This window comes from Erpetoichthys calabaricus, chromosome 2 (assembly GCF_900747795.2).
Source record: "Erpetoichthys calabaricus chromosome 2, fErpCal1.3, whole genome shotgun sequence".
In the NCBI taxonomy this organism is placed as follows: domain Eukaryota; kingdom Metazoa; phylum Chordata; class Cladistia; order Polypteriformes; family Polypteridae; genus Erpetoichthys; species Erpetoichthys calabaricus.
Genome location: NC_041395.2, coordinates 45612297 through 45634152, shown reverse-complemented (window position 1 = coordinate 45634152; position 21856 = coordinate 45612297). Strand labels below are relative to the sequence as shown.

Sequence of the window (21856 nt, the reverse complement as noted above, 5' to 3'; positions counted from 1 at the left end):
GGCACTCGACACGACTTAACAAATGACAGCGCTCAAAACATGAGAAGTCCCAGCTTTGTGAGGCTCCTTCTGTCCAGCGAGTGACCTCTGCATTTTTTGGGCACTGAACCAACACTTGACCTTGGCAAGTTTATGAGACTCGACTAGCTGAGAAATTCCTAGAATTCTGAGCAAGGCTTTAAATCTCCAGAGTTAAGATGTGGGGCAGGCAGAACCTCCTGTCTTGTCACAACACACAGCACTCAAAAAGGAAGGGACAAGAGAGACTCATCATTAAGCCTACGGACAATGCACCGTGCCGCAGTTTACCACCCCATCCCGTACTCGGTCACCTTACCGATAGAGGTGCTGGGTGTCGAAGAGGCTTTCCCCTTCCTGGATTTGACTCTGCATGATTTGGGCATCGACGCAGCCAGCATAAAGGAGAGGGTAGTGTGGGTGGACAGCAGACGGACTCGAGTACGAACCAAGACTGGCAAACTCAAGGAGAAGGAGATACTAATTCTGCACATCAGAGTCCGCGCTGTACGACCAGGAGATGGACACGTCCAAGAAGTGATGTATGGCTCAGAGAGTCACACTGACCGGCAGTACTTCAAGACGCTTGTGTCTGTGCAGCCCTGGGTGAAGGAGCCAAGCAAAGGTAAAGTACAAAGTCTACTCATCTGCGTATGTTAGGAAGGTTCACTTGACAGTATATAGTGCCTTTGTGTAGCAATTACCATTCCAGTACACCATACTGAGCTCGTGAGGTTAAGCGACATGCTCAAGATGGTGGCTGAGGAATCGTTTACAGTGCAGTGCCTTACTCACCAGGCTACAATGCCTGCCCAGAAATAACAGTAATGGGCCGAGAAATAAAATCAATGCAGCAAACTGCTGAAAGTGCCAAACAGAATATTTTGTTTGTTCCGTTTATCTTTTAACAAATATTTTATCCCTGCCTAATGGGGGACATTTGAGCAGGTCCATAACACAACAGAATCCAAGTTGTTTAATACATGGAGCTCACCAGACACTGTTATCTTCATGGGATTGTACTGCATGATGAAGATATATTTTCAGGGCGGATGTCGACTTTTGTCAAAATTCAGGGGTAGAGAACGGTAATAGGCTGTAAACTGTGACAAAACTCGCCCTTACGTTTTAGTTTGACTCTCTTTGCTAGAAGGAAAGTTACATGGGGGGGTGTGGTGGGACCACCACTTATGATGACAAGAGGTACAAACCAGATTGTGTCACACTGAGACCACTACTGCCACCCTCCTGCTGTGATGCCAAACAGGCGCCAACAGCAGCCACAGCACATAGCGACAGGCGTTTCGTGTTGATTTATGTGTGAAATCGTTGCTTTGTGGAAAAATAATTCAGCCCTCAAAGAGTTAAAGAACTGAGCCAGTAACATAATGTACCACCAGAACATCATGCCTTCCATTATTTGCTCACTTTTTCCACTATGGAGGTCGAATACTAAGGAGAGAATCATCTTAGAGTACGGTGGTGTTTCTGTAATAATACACCTTTAGATAAGACAGCGCTGGAAACGGGGCCTAACAAGTACAACTAGATCTGGACATGATCCATCAGAGACTACGAGACTTGAACTGTCACATTTATCCTGGACTGCTCGGTAACGGACATCTTTTCGATGGTCCATCTCCTTCGGCTGCATGTTGTTCTTGAACCCTACTACGTGGTAATATTTGGTTCAAACTTAAGGTCACCCTAAGACCCCATTTTTGCAGTTACATTGAAAGCAGCACCACATTTTATTGAACGTTCTTGATTATGTTCATTATTGGCGCGTCTGCTGACCTGAAAGCACTCTAACCTTCACTACTGAGCACGCCGAGCTGTCAAAGGTCCGTCAGCTGCTTTAGCTTTTCCGGCTGACCACCTCCGGCTGTTCATTCTTTTGACTCCTCCAGTTTTCTTGGAACATGACTTAGTACACCACTGAGTGTGGCCCGGCCATTTTACTGTCTTTAGTGCTGATACTTTGAGCCCAATAAAATGAAAAATGAACAGACGGAATGTGAGCTTCTGTATAAAGGACAGCACATGTCCAAGTAACGGTAGTCCAAGTCGGACCGTGGCAGCGTTGTTAATTTCATTTGGGCCTTGCAGTGAGTTGACCCTTAGTCCAGTACTGCTTACTAAACAAACCATAAACTCGAGTGATCTAACTGTGTCAGACTTGCCACCTGTTTGCTGTTTGGGTGGAGGAGCAAACAGAGGTGTGCCTTGGAGTAGAAGGTTTGCCAGTCAGGCCTGTTGCTCCCACTGAGGTGTCCCACCAGACATCCTAGGGTTTTTCTTGTGGAGATTTGAAGATTTGTGATCTTTTGTTACTGGACATCTGAATGGCCAAACTTAAAAATGCAGATCTGCGATGCAGCAGTGTTATGAATGTTGGTCCCTTGCCCTTTTCAGGGCACATTTTCTGTTCCTTTTATGATTTCTAACAACGCTGAATCCAAATTTCTTCTCTGTGTATTGTGCTGACATTTTAGAGGAGGTTAAACTATTTATGAATCGTTCCACGGCACCATGTCAGATTCAGTGGCAGCCACCACTTTATGCTCATTTCGTTACTGGTGTCTGCCACGGACATGACAGCAGTGCTAGAAGGGTCAGCGTCGGGCCCTACTGGTTGTGTTTGTGGATACGAACTACAAGACTTTACAGTGCGATTCTCGTTGTATTTACTAGGAGTGCTTGTTGTGACTAAGAGGTTAGGTTTAGGGTTTTGGGGTGTTATGAGGATGGGGTAATAATATTATAATAAAAAGTCCTTTCAACCTTACTACAGGTTAAAACTAGTAATGATGAAATCTTAGAAACTGGCTGGTCAGCTTGCCTGGGGAATATTAACAGGCCGTTATAGCCAGGAATGGAAGGATAGGCGACATTGATGATGAGAATCACAGCCTGGGTGGGGATGGAGGACTTTGTTGTAGCGTGATAGTATTGGCATGAAGTAGGGAGTCCGGGATATACTTAATGGAAGCTGGACTAAGATAAAGACAGCGGTAACAATGCTCAGTCTCTCTGCCATTTTCCCATCCATGGAGGAGGAGACCATCTCTCTCAGTAGCCATATTCAGACAGGCCATGCTGGATTAACAGACCAGAGACTAATCAATAAGACCACGAGCCACCTGGTTGCCTACTATCAGGTTGTGTTATTTCATCAACCCTCACATTTGTAGTTTGTTTATTATTTTGAGTTTATTATCTTTAATTCATAAATAAATGTGCAGCTTTTGTCTCCTGCCTGTTCCGGTGCTCTGTCACGTTGTCAGAGGTCATAGATATAAAAGGTAATGTAACATTTGAAGGCCATAGCAGTGACTTGGAGATATTTTGTTAAGGTCTGTGTTATAAAGAGGATAAATGGTCACCCCAGGACCCTACCGCCACAAATCATGTGGTCAGACATAAAGATTTAGTGATGCTTTGGTTCCAAACTGGACTCACATTTCATCTCCCAGTCCTTTACATAAACTAAGTGGCTGGACGGCTGGACACTTGAATACTGCATTGCTTCTAAAAACGTTAGTGAAATCTCCAGTGTGACAGAAAATAAATAACCACAGAGATAATATCCGTTAGGATGTGTTGACGTTTAACTCTTATCTAATCAAAGGTTTTCTCCCAGTGTGTTATGAATAATATCTTTTGGAAAAGGGATCTGGCTAAACAGTGCACTATGATACGGTGCCGCCATCTCCCAGAGCTCAGTTAAAATATAAACTTAGTCAAAAAGTGCCCTTAATTTCTTCTTTGAAGAATCTGACAAAAAATCCCTAATTTATAGTAATTCAACAATTTGGTGTGGTCGGCAGGATCCTGAATAGCCGACTCGAGGGACCCCGGCACTCTTTTGACTAACAGTTGTCAGGCAGCGTAAAATGAGGTGAGGCGGCCACTTTTAAATACTTTCCTTAGCAGAGTGTTATAAAGTGGTCCACTGGGTAAGTTGTGGAAGAACGGAAAGAGACGGACTCATTCGTTAAAGTGGGGAATTCATAGGGTCAGATCTCAACAAATATAGTTGGAGAAGGCTGCTTTACTAATCAAGATCTATAGGGTGTGATATATGGCCGGCAGTTTATCCCAGCCAATACCCCCAGGCTGCCAGACGGAGCCCACCCTGCAACATGGAGGTGCCCCGAATTCCAGCAGGGCTTCATGGACATTGGAGTTTTAATGCACAGCCCTTCTGGATACCATGGGGGGGGGGGGGGGGGGGGGGGCGGAAGGGGACGCTGCAGGGAGGCCCAGGGACTTTTATTTGCCTTATAACCTGGAAGTACTTCCCAGTCGAGGGGACAGAGGCAATGACGTACTTCCAGGTTAAAGAAAAGAGTTTTCATCTGACCCGGAAGTGTTGCAAAGTCACATGGACAGAGAGAGACAAAACACTTCCGGGTCAAGGACTATAAAGGACTATGGGAAAAAACCGCAGACCGAGCCGAGTTGGGAGGAAGGTGAATGAGCTGCTGGGAGTGGAGGATTGGTTATTGTGATTTAATTATTGATACATTATTGGAGCATTGTGGAGTGGAGGTGCTTTGTGCACTTCATTATTATAGTAAATATTCATCTTTGGACTTTTATCTGGTGTCTGACGTGGTGTCTGAGGGTTCAAGGGGACGACAGCGCCCCCTATCTGTCACAAGGGGTTTAGGTTTATGGGGCCAAAATGAGAATACGTGTCTGGGGATTACGAACGCGCTGAAGGCTCTGCCCACAGGGGGTCTTTTCTTGAAACCTGCCCTCATATTCCGCATACAACTGGAAACATAAGTGAAGCAGCACCTTGATGGCTAACAAAACGTATTGAATTTGTTAAGGCAACATCAATGTTATGTTTGAAAATGTACACTTGCAGTAGGAGAGACGTTCTGTTCAATATTATGGTCTGGTGTTTATGTTTCATGTTTACAATTACTAAGGTTAACTTAATTTAGTGATTAGTGAAGACCAGAACTGGGATGCCATGCGGCCTTGTCTGTGCTTCTGCGTGTGTATCGACTCTCCTGTGGCTTTTGGTTATCAACGGCAATAAGGCCTCGCTTACTGGGAGTTTGTTTCACCGCCTCTTACTGAGTGAGACACTTGGACAGAATGCACGCTCTACGGTTTATTTTTTTTTACAGTACAAGTGCCAGCCAGGATTAGCTGGAATCCCTGCCAGGATGAGTAGGAGACCCTTAACCAGACCGGAGGACAAGATACGGGAACAGTGGTGGAAAGCTCCTAAAATTGGATATTTTTATCCCCCATCTGCTAGACGGCAGCATCCCAGGACCACGGTAGCCATGTGGGACCCAGCAGAGCATGATGGGAATTGTAGTGCCAAGAGACAGCCCTGCTAGGAGGTGCTGCAGTGATTTGAGATCCCTACTTTTTGGGACTGCTTCCTTCCTCCTGGGACCCAAAGTACTCTTAGGTCTGACATAAAAGGAAGCCATCCTGCCTCCTTCAGTAAGTCAGAGCCTGGAGGAAGGAAATGAAATGAGGTGGATGGATGGAGAGAGGATCAAAGGAGTGCTTGTGTTTGTGTGACCAAGAAGAAACGTGTTGTGAGGTGTTCTATAATAAGCTCCTCGGTTTTTGAACCTGTGACTGTCTGTGTGTTAGTTGCTTCTGGAGTTTGGGGGTCCGCGGCGCCCCTATCTGTTACAACAGACACATCTGCCAACTCTTTCCACCACAATATTATTGTAACTGTGAGTGACCACATCCAGCCAGCGGCAGGGCATCACACAACATTACCACAAGTCCAGTGACGTCTTTAACTCTTTCAGGGCTGATGTCAACTTTTGTCAAAATTCAGGAGTAGAGGACGGTAATCAGCTGTTAACTGCAACAAAACTCGCTCTTACGTGTTAGTTCGACTCTCTTTGCCAGAAGGAAAGTTACAGAGCTTTGTTGATTTAACGTCAATTCCCTACATGTGCAGGAGTAGCGAAGAGCAAACAACCTCTAAAATGGCACCAACATCTGGCGAAAGACCAAAGTGAATGTACAAATCAAAATAATCAATGGACGTTTTACGTAATTTCGTTGAATAGGACTCTGACTCGTTGGACTCCGAGTTTGATGCAAGTGATCTGGAGATGGATATCAAAATTGAAAGTGAGGTACCAGCATCATCTGATCGTGGTGGTAAACACTTTTGTGTAGGTGATGCACCTACAGCAACGTTTGCCTGGGAGGACCACCACTTATGATGACAAGAGGTACAAACCATACTGCATCACAATGCAAACGCCTCTGCCACCCACCTGCTGTGTGAAGACAGCCAGACAGCTGGCCCACCGTGCATTCCTGCTGACCATCGAGGTGCCCCCACACAGCCACTGCCGCCAAAGATGACGAACATGTGCCGACATCAGCCGCAGCACATAGCAACAGACATTTTATGTTGGCTTAAGTGTGAAACCATTGCTTTGTGTGCTTTTCAGAAAACTCAGTTTTTTGGAAAAAATATTCAGCCCTCAAAGAGTTAAATGCAGAAGAAGGATCTGCGATTACAAAATGGTGTTTCCCAGTACAAGTTATGGAATATTTTCTCTGCACATGACACATACATTTATATGTTTAACAGAGGACTTCATTGGTGGTTGTCTCCAGAAGTGTAACATAAACATCTGGCCCTGCAAGACAAACTCTGCATCAGAATCCGAACAAACAAACAAACGCAAAAAAATCCTCCAGTGGGCCGTCAGTCACTGAGCTCAGAATTACACGCATTAAAAATCATAAAAGAACCACATCAGCCCGAGAAAACATCTGCAGACTGACGAGAAGCACAAGTCACAGGACGGTGTGAGGCCACTGAGGATTGTAAAGCTATAGTTAGAGAAGGTCATCACAAGAGAGGCATTACGTCAATGAGGGCAAAGAGAAGACAACAGGCGAAAAGGCAAACGCTAAAGAGCAAAGGTTAGACATGCGTGCAAATAAAAAGACATTAGATAAATATAGGAAAAAATGTAAATTGTGAGTTTAGAATAAGAGGACATTTTTAAAGCTGAGCCCCCCTCACTAGGAGCAGCAATGACTGAAGGAGGAGGGCAGAATATTCACTGCAATAAAACGAATGTCAGTACACAACTGCATGTGGTGCTGCCTGACCCCTCAGATGCAACATCCAGCGTCGGTCCAAGCCACAGGTGGAAACTCATGGAGTCTGTGAAGGAGTTCATGCCACTAGCGGTTGACCCTTCCACTCTGCTCATGGGCTTGAAGCCGGACTGACGTGTCTAGTGGATTCTGGCCTTACCACTGCCTTCACTTTCAGACTCGTTTAACTCCGGCTTTCATAATTCTCCAGTTGTGTCAGCATCAGTAAGACAGCGTTTAAGAGACCTGGAACAACGTTCAAACTCCGTACTATTCAAATTGCACTTCTGACCACGGTGGATCGCATTTGTTTGGAAAATGCATTTGCACAACAGGATAAAGTAAAATGCAAATGTTGTATTTAGGCTGCTAGACTTTACATGGAAATATGAAATTATGATGTGCAGAAGACAAACTACTGCAGCTGCTCAAGTACCTCACCCAATACAGAAGTGAACCTGGACGATCTAAGGCACTTACCAGTAACGATGACGTGCAGTGAACACACTTGACTTGAGCGTTCCTACTTTACATCCTCTTCTCTGTACGTTTATTATTCGTTTGCTCAGAGGTTGATGCGCTTGCTACTTCCTGAGCGGCTCTTCTTTTCTCCACCCTAGCGGCCCACTTCTTCTCTTCTTTTCATGTTAAAACTGATTAAGTCAGTGTTATGGGCAGCACGGTGGCGCAGTGGGTAGCGCTGCTGCCTCGCAGTTGGGAGACCTGAGGACCTGGGTTCACTTCCCGGGTCCTCCCTGCATGGAGTTTGCATGTTCTCCCCGTGTCTGTGTGGGTTTCCTCCCACGGTCCAAAGACATGCAGGTTAGGTGGATTGGCGATTCTAAATTGGCCCTAGTGTGTGCTTGGTGTGTGGGTGTGTGTCCTGCGGTGGGTTGGCACCCTGCCCGGGATTGGTTCCTGCCTTGTGCCCTGTGTTGGCTGGGATTGGCTCCAGCAGACCCCCGTGACCCTGTGTTCGGATTCAGCGGGTTGGAGGATGGATGGATAAGTCAGTGTTTGTGTTTTAATTACTTGGTTCGTTTTCCTTAATTTTTCATTTTAGCTGGCACGTAAGTCTTCAATGTGCCTCAAGAATGATTTAAGATATGAAGAGGTAGGGGAAGTGACGACAAAGGTGATGGGGATGAGAACGGCCCCCGTACACATGTGCCACACTGCCTCCCTGCTGGCCGGTGCTGAGAGTTGATTCTACAAGAAAATAAAATTTAAGAAAGAGGAATAACCTCGGAGGTCACTCATCACCCTGAAAGCGGATAGTAGACGTCACGTAGTATATGTGTACCCAATTTCAGGTCAGTAGATCAAACGGTTTGTGAGCTACAGGTGATTTATAATCCTGGACAGACAAACGGACAGCCATGGTAGCGTATTATAGAAGAAGATAATCGAGCATCTCCAGAACGTCCAATTCTCTGTATGCTGACATCTTATTTTTGATTTACTGTAATGTTTCGGTATCCTGCACCACTGACAGAAGCAGTCCAGCTTGTTTCCACCCAGGCTGAAGTTGGCTGGACTTCAGTATAAAGATGTGAACATCTCCATGTATCTGGCCAGTCGGTGGTGACACATTGGAATGAAAACCTTCCATGAACTTCAGAGTTTGCTTTAATTCATACCCTCTGCTTGTCTCATTTTGTTTTCTTATTTTTCATGTTAATGGCAGTCAATTCAGTTTCAATTCATGTTCAGTTTTTTACGATCTCAAGTGCTACTGAGCACAGGTTCAGCAGTTAAAGTTCAACGATAGTCATCTAGTTAAGTGAAGGTCGTAGCTGAACTCACTGGGTGCCCCTGTGGTCCAGGATGACAAGACACCAACTTTGTCAGTTGCCCAGCCGAGCCTTGTAGGTCTGGAGCAGTGGTCCACGTCCAGATGAAATGTTTTGATTTTTCTGCAGCAGTTTCTGGCTTCAGAGTCTGGACGGCCAGGACTGTATGATCTGCTGGGTGACTGGACGATAAATAATCAGATGGCTTTAGGAACAGAGTGACTGTGACAGGACTTTACTCTCCAACTCCTTCAGATTACAACTGAATTAAATGATACCAACTCAACATACATAAAATATAAACCTGGTCCAAGTGGGCACCTTTAACGTTTTCTTTTAAAGAATCCAAAAAACCACTAGAGACTGGCAGGAGGCAGCAGGGTACCTGGGAAATGAGCAGCTACACGGAGTGTAATGTCGCTCAGAAGCCTGTGGGAGGCGCTCTGCTGTGAGAGATTCATCCCCAACAGCCTCGCACGTTTTGTAGACCGGGGTCTTGTGCCGTTATTGAGCAGATACACCATCTGAGATTGGCATAGGTGGTGTCATGGGGGGCTTTATCCATGAACTTTAGAATCCGCTTTTATTCAAACCCTCTGCTTGTGTCATTTTGTTTTCTTAATTTTCATGTCAATGTCAGTGAATTCAATTTCAGTTCAAGTTCAGTTTTGTATGATTAAAAGCACATTGCAGTGAGATAAATACGTTCTTCATGACTATGTATCATTTCGATATTAATAAGACTAATTCAAAATGTGGTTATGAAATCACAATATTGTGGGGTGCAACACATCGGCACATACCTAAAACAAACTGTAAAGCAGAGACATAAAAGCAGCAATTGCAAGAAACACGACTGCATGGCGACACAAAACAGCAGGAGCATCGGTCCGGTTTGGAGGTTGACGGCAGCTTTGCTCTCCATCGAGACCTCCAGGAGCTCCAACACAGCTGACCGAGGCCTCACTTGCACCAGACGATTCCTTTGTACAGTAAAATGGGATCAGTGGTATCCAGCATCCATCATTGTGCTCAACAGCCATTTTACGAAGTGTGCTCGGGTAAGTCAGGGCTTTTCAGTGAATGGTACAGACCAGAGTTCCTCAACAAGTAGGCTACAAGATGAATGAAACGATAAAAGAGCTGCAAAGTTTCACAAGTTACTAAAAACACAGCTACAGTAGGGCCGTCAATTTTATCTTTTGAAAGCGGACTTCTCCATGAACATCCACAGAGGGAGGCAGAGAGCATCATGGAGAGCTGCCTGTTGTGTAAATCAGGGCACCACCGTGATTGGGTGAAATTAAAAGAAGGGGCGGGGCTGGGCTGGAGTGGGAGCTTTGGCAGGTGCGGTGGTGAGCAGACAGGTAAACACTGAAATGGCGTGCAGTCCGGGTGACCTTTGTCTGTGGGGCTGTTGTTGTCAAGGCGGTGGTGCAGAAACTGCTGTGCGTTTAATAAGTGGAGTGTGAACAGAAACGGTGGCCGCATGACCTGGGGCTGGACACCTAAGTAGAGAAACGAGCTACGAATCAGGCAGAAGGTTCTGGATGGTACTTCAGTATACAGAGCAGCCCTCATGGCCAGTATAGTCAGCGTGTTTCCATGCGTCTTAATAACCCAGTTAGTTATTCACAGGAATCCGGTCTATAAAATGCCATTTAAACTCTTATTCTACTTAGAGATACAAGGTTATTGGTCTCTGAGAAACTGGGCTTCAAGAGGTAGATTTCTGCGTGAATAATCCAATTTTGTGGCCATGTAAACCCTTAACCGGTTTGCTGTTAAGGAGGTTGTCGTCTACGCATGTCCATTGCACTCGTGTTTGTTTCACACGCGCTCTCAGAAGGCACGGATTGAAGCGTCCACGAGTGAGACTTCCAGGGGGTAAATGTTCGGGTGGTCCCATTATATCCGCTTCTGGTTGAAATAATCTGTCACAATGTTTCAGGAATCGCTAAATTTATGTTGACAATCTGAACGTACCGAGCAGAAGAGTAACACGTTAAAACTAATAAACGTCAAGTAGTCCAGTTACTATTTAAAGTAACAAGTAACCTAAAGCAATACTTGTTTTATTGAATTAAAAATGTTATTATTATCCCAGCAGCACTGAGTGTAAGGCAAGGAGCACACATCCCAGTACGCGTGCAACCCAGTAGCAGAAACCTATCAATAAAACATCAGTTCAATGTTCATTCAGCTGCCTTCTCGTAGATAAGTTGAAACAGCGTCATCGGGCGACACCGTGGCCAGTGTTCATACCGCGAATCTTTGGGGGCTGAGGTCGAGGATGTACAAAGGGGATGGATGTTTGTCTCTTCACTGCACATCAAGGACTAAACACTTATTTATAAAAAACAAGAAAATGATCACAGACTTCATGACTTCACGCTTGCTTTCAGGTAGACGATGGCCGTTGACGACATTTCTCTGTTTTTTTTACGCAGTTTATGGACGTCAAAGCATTCTGAGAAAGGAGAACTCCAAAAGATTTCTTGCACATGTGACTGTAGATGTTTAAGATAGCAGGTTTCTGCCTTAAGCGTCTCACTCACCTTATCCCTGCCGTGTCTGGGTGTACACGCACTGAGTGAGGGGCTTTCAGTCGCCTGTTAATAAGCTTCCAGTTCAGTTCCTTTTATTCTTGCCTTATACTTTTGTTCTTTTTGTTAATTTTTTAATGAACCATTTTCTACAACATTTTCTTTGCTCTGCTGCCCTTTCTTCTCAAACCAAGTCCTGGGTCGCTACGTGTTGTATACGGCGCACAACGACTGTTTTCTCACAGACCCCCTTTTAACGTTTTTTTCCGATATAACAAAGCTAATCTGAAGTTAGAATGTGATGACCCAAGAAAAAGTGAAAAGGCGGTGTTACGTTCTGTACTTTGGCCACTAGGTGGAGATAGTGAAGAGGGACAGAAAAGAGTGGTAAGGAATCTAGAAAGGCGCTGGGTAGCGCTGCTGCCTCGCAGTTGGGAGATCTGGGGACCTGGGTTCGATTCCCGGGTCCTCCCTGCGTGGAGTTTGCATGTTCTCCCCGTGTCTGCGTGGGTTTCCTCCGGGCGCTCCGGTTTCCTCCCACAGTCCAAAGACATGCAGGTTAGGTGGATTGGCGATTCTAAATTGGCCCTAGTGTGTGCTTGGTGTGTGGGTGTGTTTGTGTGTGTCGTGCGGTGGGTTGGCACCCTGCCCAGGATTGTTTCCTGCCTTGTGCCCTGTGTTGGCTGGGATTGGCTCCAGCAGACCCCCGTGACCCTGTGTTCGGATTCAGCGGGTTGGAAAATGGATGGAATCTAGAAAGTCCGGAGGACTATTGTTTTCCTGTTGTTGGATTAAACTTTAACTTTTGGGCACTGAGTCTCTTCATTTTATCCTCTGACAACTTAACAAATTGGCGACGAGGTACTTACTTGCTTCTACTGGTCTACAATGGCTGTTGCTGCTACTCCTTTTCCTCCATCATTTCTGCCATGTCCGGGTGAACCCGCTATACCGTTCAAAATGTGGCTGAAAATGTTCAGTAACTACATGCTGGTTCTTGGTGCATCAGGATATGGATGGAAGCACGCAAGAAGGCACTTCTCCTTCATTGTCTGGGAACAGAAGGTCAGAGATTGTTTTACACGCTTCCAAATCAAGGTATGTCAATGGACGACGCCATTACAGCTTTACGAGCTCACTTTGCTCCATGGAGAAATGTTGTTGCTGAGCGTCATGCTTTTAGAAAACGTGCGCAGGCTGCTAGTGAAACTATTTCACAGTACATAGCTGCACTACGTGACTTGGCAGTTAAATGTGAGTTTGACACTAAACTGGATGAAATGTTACGAGATCAGTTAGTGGAACACGTGGTTAGTCATCGCATACGCGAACGTTTACTTTTAGAAGCTGACTTGACTTTGGATAAAGCTATTACGATTGCTACGCAAATTGAAGCTGCTGGTAAGCAGGCAATGTTTATTTCGGGAGATACACCAGTGCCGGTACAAACTTTACACACTAAACCTGCATCTGCTGCTGGCCGCCGCTACAGACCTTTCAAGCCTCCGCCAGTTTCACAACCCAAAGCTGCTGCATCTCCTGCAGCCTCTGTTCGTGCTTGCTATCACTTCGGATCTGATAAGCATCTTGCAAACGATAAAAACTGTCCTGCTGCATTTTGCACGGGTTTGCCATTCTCCGCAAACATGCTCTGTGCAAGAAGTTGCCTTACCTGAGCTTCAGATCCTTTACTTAAGTGACCATTCAGCAGCTGATAGAATCCGTTGCTGTGTCACAATGAAAACGTCAACTGCTACTGCACTCGTGGATCTAACTGGATTCTGGATCACCATTTTGCCTAAATGTATATATGATGCAAACTTTCATTAAGAACCTTTACTGCCACCTTCTGTTAAGCTAGTGACTTATTCATGTACTCTACTCCCTGTGCTTGGTTGCTTACCTGTTACTGTGTCCAAAGATGATGTTACGTGCTCTACGTCAGTCTTTATAGTGGAGTCTGGGACTGGTTTGTTGGGAATGGATTTAATAAAGGGTCTACATTTGTGCTTTAATGGCGGTACTGTCTTACAATGTGCTACCACAAACTCTATTCCTGTCATGTGTCTTTCTACAGCTCCATCACCTACTCTTGCCCTAGGTTGTGCAAAAGGCTTCATACACAAAGTTAAAGTATGAGACTCTGTTACTCCAGTACGACAAAAATTACGTCGTTTACCACTGTCAGTTCGGCATGATGTCAGTGCAGAGCTAAATCACCTTCTTCAAGCAGGGATTATTGAAAGCATTGATGCCTCTCCCTGGGTCTTGCCCATTGTGGTGGTCCAAAAGAGGACTGGGGGTATCCATATGTGCATTGACTTGCGAGAACCAAATAAAGCTAATATTACAGATAGCTTTCCTCTTCCTCACATTGATGAAATGCTGTCATTGCTGAGAGGAGCAACAGTGTTCTCCACTATTGATTTAGAAAGTGCATGCTTTCAGCTTTTGCTTCATGAAGAGAGCCGTGATCTGACTGCCTTTATTACTCATGAACGACTGTTCAGGTTCTGCTGGGTCCCATATGGGTTAGCATCTGCTCTATCTGCTTTTCAAAAGATGCTCGATACAATCTTGCAGGGGTTGCCAAATGTTGCAAACCACTTACAGTAGATGATATAATTTTGTGGGGACGAACACAAGCCGACCATGATTGGACACTTCAAGCAGTTCCAAAACGCATAAAAGATGCAGGATTGCAGTTAAACAAATCAAAATGTCATTTTAATCAGGCCAGTCTGCGTTTTCTGGGTCATACTGTTACAGCACAAGGGAGACAACCTGATCAGGAGCATCTTGCTGCTCTTCTACATACTCCAACTCCAACTGATGTTACCAAGTTACAGTGGACCCTTGACTTACAAACTCAATTTGTTCGCAAGGGCTGGTTGTAACTCAAGTTGGTTGTAAGTCAAGATTATTTTTCCCATAAGAAATAATGGAAATACCCTTAATGTGTTCCGAACTTCCCACAGCAACACTTACTTAACCTTTTCATAATAAAAAAGGGTTGTATAATGTGCATAATTTACCAAAACACCAATAATTTTTCTAATGTACTAACCAAAAAGTTATAAAAGTGCCTAGCCTACCAGAAACAACAATTTCATACTGTACTCACCATTTAAGTTGACATCTTTGGCTTGCAGGAAGGAATGAGGAGGAGAATGAAATTGAAGGTGGTTATTGTTTGGAAGGAGCCTCCTTATACAAATCTTTTCTTTGTAAAATTGTCGAGATGGTGGATTTCGATATGCTGTACATATTAGCGAGATCAGTCACACGAACACCACTCTCATATTTCCGCACAATTTCCTTCTTCGTTTCGATTGTGATCACTTTCTTTATCTTCGTTACCTTCTCTTCCATCCTTAGCAATTATCGAAATAAATTATATAAATCATTGCACTGACCCAAATTATGTCCACAAACACATGTATCTGAGCTCCGACTGACGCTTACAAACGCTCTCGGCTGTTTGTTTACAATCGCGCAAGCGGATACACGTGAGCACATTCAGGTCGTAATGCAAGACATTGGTCGTAAATCAAAACAAAAATTTTGGTCGTAAATCAGGTTATTAGCATGCCAGGCCGGTCGTATATCAAGGGTCGACTGTACATTCATTCCTTGGATTTGCATCTTGGTACAATAAGTTTACCCCAAATTTTGCCACTATTGTAGAACCCTTACACGCCTGCCTCCGCCAAGATATGCAGTATTCCTGGTCTGAGGAAGCTCAGCACAGCTTTATGTCAGTGAAACAGTTGCTAATCGACAATCCAGCTTTGGTCTTATTTGACCCTGATTTGCCTACTATAGTTTCCACTGACTCGTCTGATTATGGGCTCGGAGCTGTCCTAGCTCAATTCCAACCTGACCATACAGAGCGGACTGTTGCCTTTGCATCTAGGACTCTTACTGCTGCTTAAAGGAAATATTCTACAGTTGAAAAAGAAGCTCTTGGATGTGTGTGGGCTATTGAAAAATGGAGGACTTACTTGTGGGGTCATAAATTTATCCTCCGTACAGATCATCAAGCTTGACCACTCTGCTGTCCTCAAAAGGGTCTGATCGTGCAGGCATGCGGATTGCATGCTGGGCAGCTCAACGGTTGTGTTTCAATTATACTGTTGCTTACTGTCCTGGGTCACAGAATTACATTGCTAATTGTCTCTCTCGCTTGCCTTTGCCTGCTGCTGCTGAGGACATTTCTGCAACTGAACCTGAATTTGTGGCAATGTTGTCTCCTGCTCTGACTGCCCTCTCACCTGGTGAGTTTGCTTCTGCCTCTGCCTCTTGCAGTGAGTTGTCTGCTCTGTGAAATCAGATTACCTGTGGTTGGCCTTCTTCTCTTAATGCAGTTGACATAGTTATGCGTCCATATTTCAGATTACAAGATGAATTTAATGCACAAAACGAGTTTGTGTTCCGTGGTGCCCATCTCATTGCTCCTGTTTCTCTGTGCCATACCTTGGTAGTGCTTGCTCATGAAGGTCACCAAGGCATTGTGAGAACTAAACAGCATCTGCGTGAACTATACTGGTGGCCAGGTATAGAGGATATGGTCTCAGCCCAAGTTAACAATTGTCAACTGTGCCAGTCATCTGACAAGACAGCTAATCCTTCTCCTGCACCTTTACAACCTGTTCCATTTCCATTTGAACCCTGGCAAAAGTTGGCCATAGATATAGTGGATCCATTCGAAACAGTTGTCTGGAATTGTCGTTATACTCTAACCCTTATTGATTATCATAGCAAGTGGCCAGAAGTCGCCTTCGCTGCTTCTGTCACTGCTCAGAATGTTATAGATTTCAGGTGGCGCAGTGGTAGTGCTGCTGCTTTGCAGTAAGGAGACTGTGGAAGATTGTGGGTTTGCTTCCTGGTTCCTCCCTGTGTGGATAGCGCTTTGAGTACTGAGAAAAGTGCTATATAAATGTAATGAATTATTATTGTTAGATTTCCTCACTTCAGTCTTTAACAGATTTGGAAATCCACATTCCATAGTGTCAGATAATAGATGTCAATTCACATCAACAGACTTTGCAGCATTTCTCAAAGAAAGAAATATACAACACATATGCACTTCAGTATACCATCCAGCCGCAAATGGTGCCATTGAAAGATTTCATCGTGTTCTCAAAGGCTGCATCCAATCTGCTATCGTACAAGCGAAACCCTGGAAACCTGTCATTTCAGAATTCCTTCAGGTATATCGTGCAACACCACATGCTACTACTGGAGTTTCTCCTTTTGAATTGCTTCATGGCCGGAAAATGCAAACACGCCTCAATGTCCTTCCTCCTCCTATTGTCTGCAAGACCGATATTGACACTGTTAGTAAGAGAGTTTCCTCCCTTCAACAGAAAATGAAAAAATATACAGATACCAGACGTGGTGCACGGATTCCTGTTTTTCAAAAAGGGGACAAGGTGCGTATTCGGAATCCAACACACGTTCCAAAAGCACACCCAAGATTTTCACAGCCTGTGGAAATTAAAAAACAAATTGGTCCATGTACTTACCTTTGGCATTCTTCCCATTTATCTAAGACAAATACACATGTGCCAAGTGATGCTTCAGGGAATGCTACAGTGGAATTACCACCCCAATCCACATCGACATCAATACCTGAGGTTTCTCACATTCCTCCAGCTCGTATGAAAAGATCCCCTCGTTGGCTTGAGGACTTTGTTACATAAATTTGAACGTTTGATGTAATTCAGTGATTATTAGAATGCTAGTGATATTTAGTGTAACTATCTACTGTAATTGTACCGTTCTTAAGTAAAGGGGGAATATGTTATGTTCTGTACTTTGGCGACTAGGTGGAGAGAGTGAAGAGGGATAGAAAAGAGTGTTAAGGAATCTAGAAAGTTCGGAGGACTGTTGTTTTCCTGTTGTTTTCCAGTTGTTGGATTAAACTTTAACTTTTGGGCACCGACTCTCTTCATTTTATCCTCTGACAACTGAACAGGCGGCGAGAGCCTCACTGTCTTACAGGCCTTTAGTAAGTTAGAAGATGGGGGTCTCATGAAGGAGCAGGCGGTTCGACGTCTCGCACTCCACTCACTTTTTAAAGCTGCACACTGGTGTCCAGTCTGACCAGCAGTCCCACAGCCCTATGGGATGCTTTTATCTTTTCCTCCAATCGGATCGTTTTATGTGGACAGGAAACACATTTGCATTTCCACACGTGTTGAATGTGGCCGTGGCAGATGAGAAGCTCCAAAGCTGAATCCAAAGGATTCTGTATTTTTTCAGAAATATGTAATCATGTTATTACTTTTAAAACTTAATACTTAAGCCAAATAAGCATTTTTTGTTATCAAAAATACCTACAGTGACAAATTCTGTATTTTGGTGCTTACTGATCATTATTTATCCCTAAAATGGCCACTCTTTACATGTTATCACTAAGAAACTTACGCACTAGTAAAACATTTTTGAATTGGTATATTAATCTTGTGGTGTTTGCCTGTTCTCTGCGTGGGTTTACTCCGAGTTTTATTTCTTTTATTTTGTGTATGGCCTAAAATCACACAAGGTATGCCTCAATGGACTTTAACAGGCCCCATTGGTTGACAGCCCCCCCAATCCTCGACTCCCTAAGCAGATAACAACCCCATTAAAACATCCTGGGAAAGGCAATTCAGAGAGAGGCCTCTTTCCAGGTAATTTGGGTGTGCAATGGGTGTCAAAAATTTGGATAAATAAAACACACGGAACAGAACACAAACTCACAGAGCTAGATGGCCAATCTGTCATGGCCACCTCAGGAGTACAACACAACAGTACAAGTACAGAGCAACATGCAAGAGTAGATGATGTCACTCACTAAACACACAACTTTCACATACGAGGATTCTGATTTGTTCAGAGTCCTGCAGACTTCGGCCATCAAGCCGCCTCCCCCTACTGGCCATTCTACAGCTGAGTCAGTGCCAGGCGGCCAATCAGATGAAAGGACCCCTTTACCTGATGACTCCAGTGCAGACAGCAGAGCAGTGGCACCAAGTGTCACATGAGGACACCGACATGCAGGTTAGGTGACTTGGTGATGCCACATTTGGCCACTGTGTGTGTGTTCTTCCTGTGATGGACTGGCTCCCTGTCCAGGGTTTGTTCCTACCTTGTGCCCCATGATAGCTAGGACAGGCTTCAGCCATTATGCTTTAAAAAACAAGCAGTGGAACAGCACTAGCAGCAAATATAATTTTGTTAGTAAGTGGAAGCTAAAAAAACAGTAGCACAACTACACGAGGGGAGATTTCATATATGGTGGCCCTCAGAAATTCACGTGGTGAACTAGGAGCGTCCGATACAGAACCACAGGTGTGCAATGTTAAGGTTGTTAATAAAAACCAAGACAAAAAATACTCATGAAGAACATAACTGGAACAAAAACTAAATAAAAAGGTGCCCTTAATGTCAGAAACTAAGGTGAATGCTTTTAAAATCATACTTGATGAAAAATAAACGAATCGAAAATATAACGAACACAACTGGACAATGAGCGACGTGAAGCTGTTTGCACATCTCTATCAGCCGATGAATGCAGGGGTGCAATTTTAAAAAATCGTATGCACGCTTGTAGTCGGGTAACACTAAGTTTTGGCACCATCATGAAATCACATCAACCAGAATCCTGCACCACTGCTCTCCGCTATATCGGCAAACAGGATTCTCAGGCAAAAAAGTTGCCAGACATATGGACCAACATTAATTACAATAAAACCATAACGTCTACCATGTGGAATGAAGCTCACAGGAAAGAGCACCACAAACCTGAGAGGCGTCTAGAGGCGCGCCATTCTGAGATTCAAGTCAAGGTATGTAACGTTATCTAGGTGGCGACCTGCCCCATGCCAATCCCATTACCTCTGGCTCCTGTACACCCTGCTAATACTAATGTGTCAACTGCAATCGGGGAAAACTTCTTCTTCTTTTGTCAGCTGCTCCCGTTAGGGGTCGCCACAGCGGATCATCTTCTTCCATATCCTTCTGTCCTCTGCACCTTAATGGGAAAAAAAGCCAACACACAGAAACACAGAATTCTGTTATCACCAGTTTAATCCTTTTATGAGTTATTTAAGAAACAGATTTGTAAGTTTTGAGAGTGCAATCAGTTACAACTCACGTCTGAGGCTGAGCGCATCTGTTTAGCTTGTAGTGTCACGCATTTGTTACAGCAGATGAAATTACATGAGGATTACCGTATATACTCGCGTATAAGTCGGGTCTTGAAACCCGAAAAATTGATCGTAAAATCAGACCCTGACTTGTACGCCCGTTCAAAAATGCAACACTGACATTTATTTTTTTTTATCTCCTTGCCTCCTCCAATCTTCCATCAGTTTCTTAGACGCATCGAATTTTGTTGCAGCAGCACAGTTACCAATTTCTTTTGCTTCTTCAACGACTTTTAATTTAAAACCAGCTTCATATTTTCTTCTGATTGAACGCTCCATAATAGATAAGGGATGCTCTTACGATGATAAATGTGTATAAGGTGAGATACAAAAAACACAAAACAGTGCAAACGTCGCTTTGAAATAGTGCGGGTATTAATGTGTGGTCATTTAGGCACAATACATAGAAAAAAAGGCCGTGTGCTCCGTGGTGACTCTCTCAGGTGGCCGTTAGCATATCATAATCCCTTGGACCAATAGCGTGAGTTTTCCACATTCGATTTATATGACCGACATTATAAAATACCAGAAATTATACAGTAAAATCAAGTCCCGACTTATCCGCGAGTATATATGGTAATTGGTTTTAATGCAGTGTCTGTTCTACACAGTCCTGATAAAGAAACAGAAGCTTTGTATTCGTTCCTTGATTGTAAAGAGCACATCTACAAGTTTGTCCGCGCATCTGTCTATTTTGTAACTGGTGGATACAATGGAGGGTTGTGGGTGAAACCAACTCACACGCCTCCACCTACACATACAGGCCCAGTGGCAGTGACGAAAACAATCAGTGCAATTAAACCTCAAGGTCATTCTTAAATGAAGTGGCTATTTGGCTTGTCTACCTCACCAATGACATGAGCTGCTCGACTTGTTAATACAAACATAAAACGTATTTAGGATTTCAGTGCTTGAAGCGCATCTCCCAATTAATACGATGTGTACAAGTCACTGCTGAATACACATCTGCAAACGCTAAATTTGTGTTAGTAGTTTGGTTAATGCTTATGAGCATAACCCCTAAAATGTGAAGAACGCAGTAAAAGCATTTATGATGTCATATATTAGAATGCTATCATATGAAAAAGTTTGGGAACCCCTCTTAATTCTTTGGATTTTTGTTTCTCATTGGCTGAGCTTTCAAAGTAGTAACTTCCTTTTAATATATGACATGCCTTATGGAAACAGTAATATTTCAGCAGTGACATTAAGTTTATTGGATTAACAGGAAATGTGCAATATGCATCATAACAAAATTAGACAGGTGCATACATTTGGGCACCAAGACAGAGATATTACATCAATACTTAGTTGAGCCTTTTGCCAATATAACAGCCTCTAGACGCCTCCTATAGCCTTTGATGAGTCTCTGGATTCTGGATGGAGGTATTTGTGACCATTCTTCCATATAAAATCTCTCCAGTTCAGTTAAATTTGATGGCTGCCGAGCATGGACAGCCTGCTTCAAATCATCCCATAGATTTCTGATGATATTCAAGTCAGAGGACTGTGACGGCCATTCCAGAACATTGTACTTCTCCCTCTGCATGAATGTCTTTGTAGATTTTGAACTGTGTTTTGGGTCATTGTCTTGTTGGAATATCCAACCCCTGCGTAACTTCAACTTTGTGACTGATGCTTGAACATTATCCTGAAGAATTTGTTGATATTGGGTTGAATTCATCCGACCCTCGACTTTAACAAGGGCCCCAGTCCCTGAACTACCCACACAGCCCCACAACATGATGGAACCTCCACCAAATTTGACAGGAGGTAGCAGGTGTTTTTCTTGGAATGCGGTGTTCTTCTTCCGCCATGCAAAGCGCTTTATGTTTTGACCATACAACTCAATTTTTGTCTCATCAGTCCAAAGCACTTTGTTCCAAAATTTTGTGGCGTGAGTGCAGAAAGGGCTTCTTTCTCATCACCCTGCCATACAGATGTTCTTTGTGCAAATTGCGCTGAATTGTAGAACGATGTACAGATACACCATCTGCAGCAAGATGTTCTTTCATGTCTTTGGAGGTGATCTGTGGGTTGTCTGTACCATTCTCACAATCCTGCGCATATGTCGCTCCTGTATTTTTCTTGGCCTCCCAGACCTCCTGGGTTTAACAGCAACGGTGCCTGTGGCCTTCCATTTCCTGATTCCATTCCTTACAGTTGAAACTGACAGTTTAAACCT

The 21856-nt window shown here is 44.0% G+C and overlaps 1 protein-coding gene across 1 annotated transcript in view; it reads left to right on the top strand.

The window, feature by feature from the left end:
• Positions 1–193: 193 nt before the first annotated feature.
• The window catches only part of si:ch211-196f5.2 (uncharacterized protein LOC556372 homolog), a 30226-nt gene continuing 8563 nt past the window's right edge, over positions 194–21856 (top strand). Inside the window, exon 1 of the mRNA XM_051922409.1 lies at positions 194–643. Within this exon, the coding sequence (XP_051778369.1) occupies positions 289–643 (355 nt within the window). The 5' untranslated portion in view covers positions 194–288. The remainder of the gene's footprint in view (positions 644–21856) is intronic.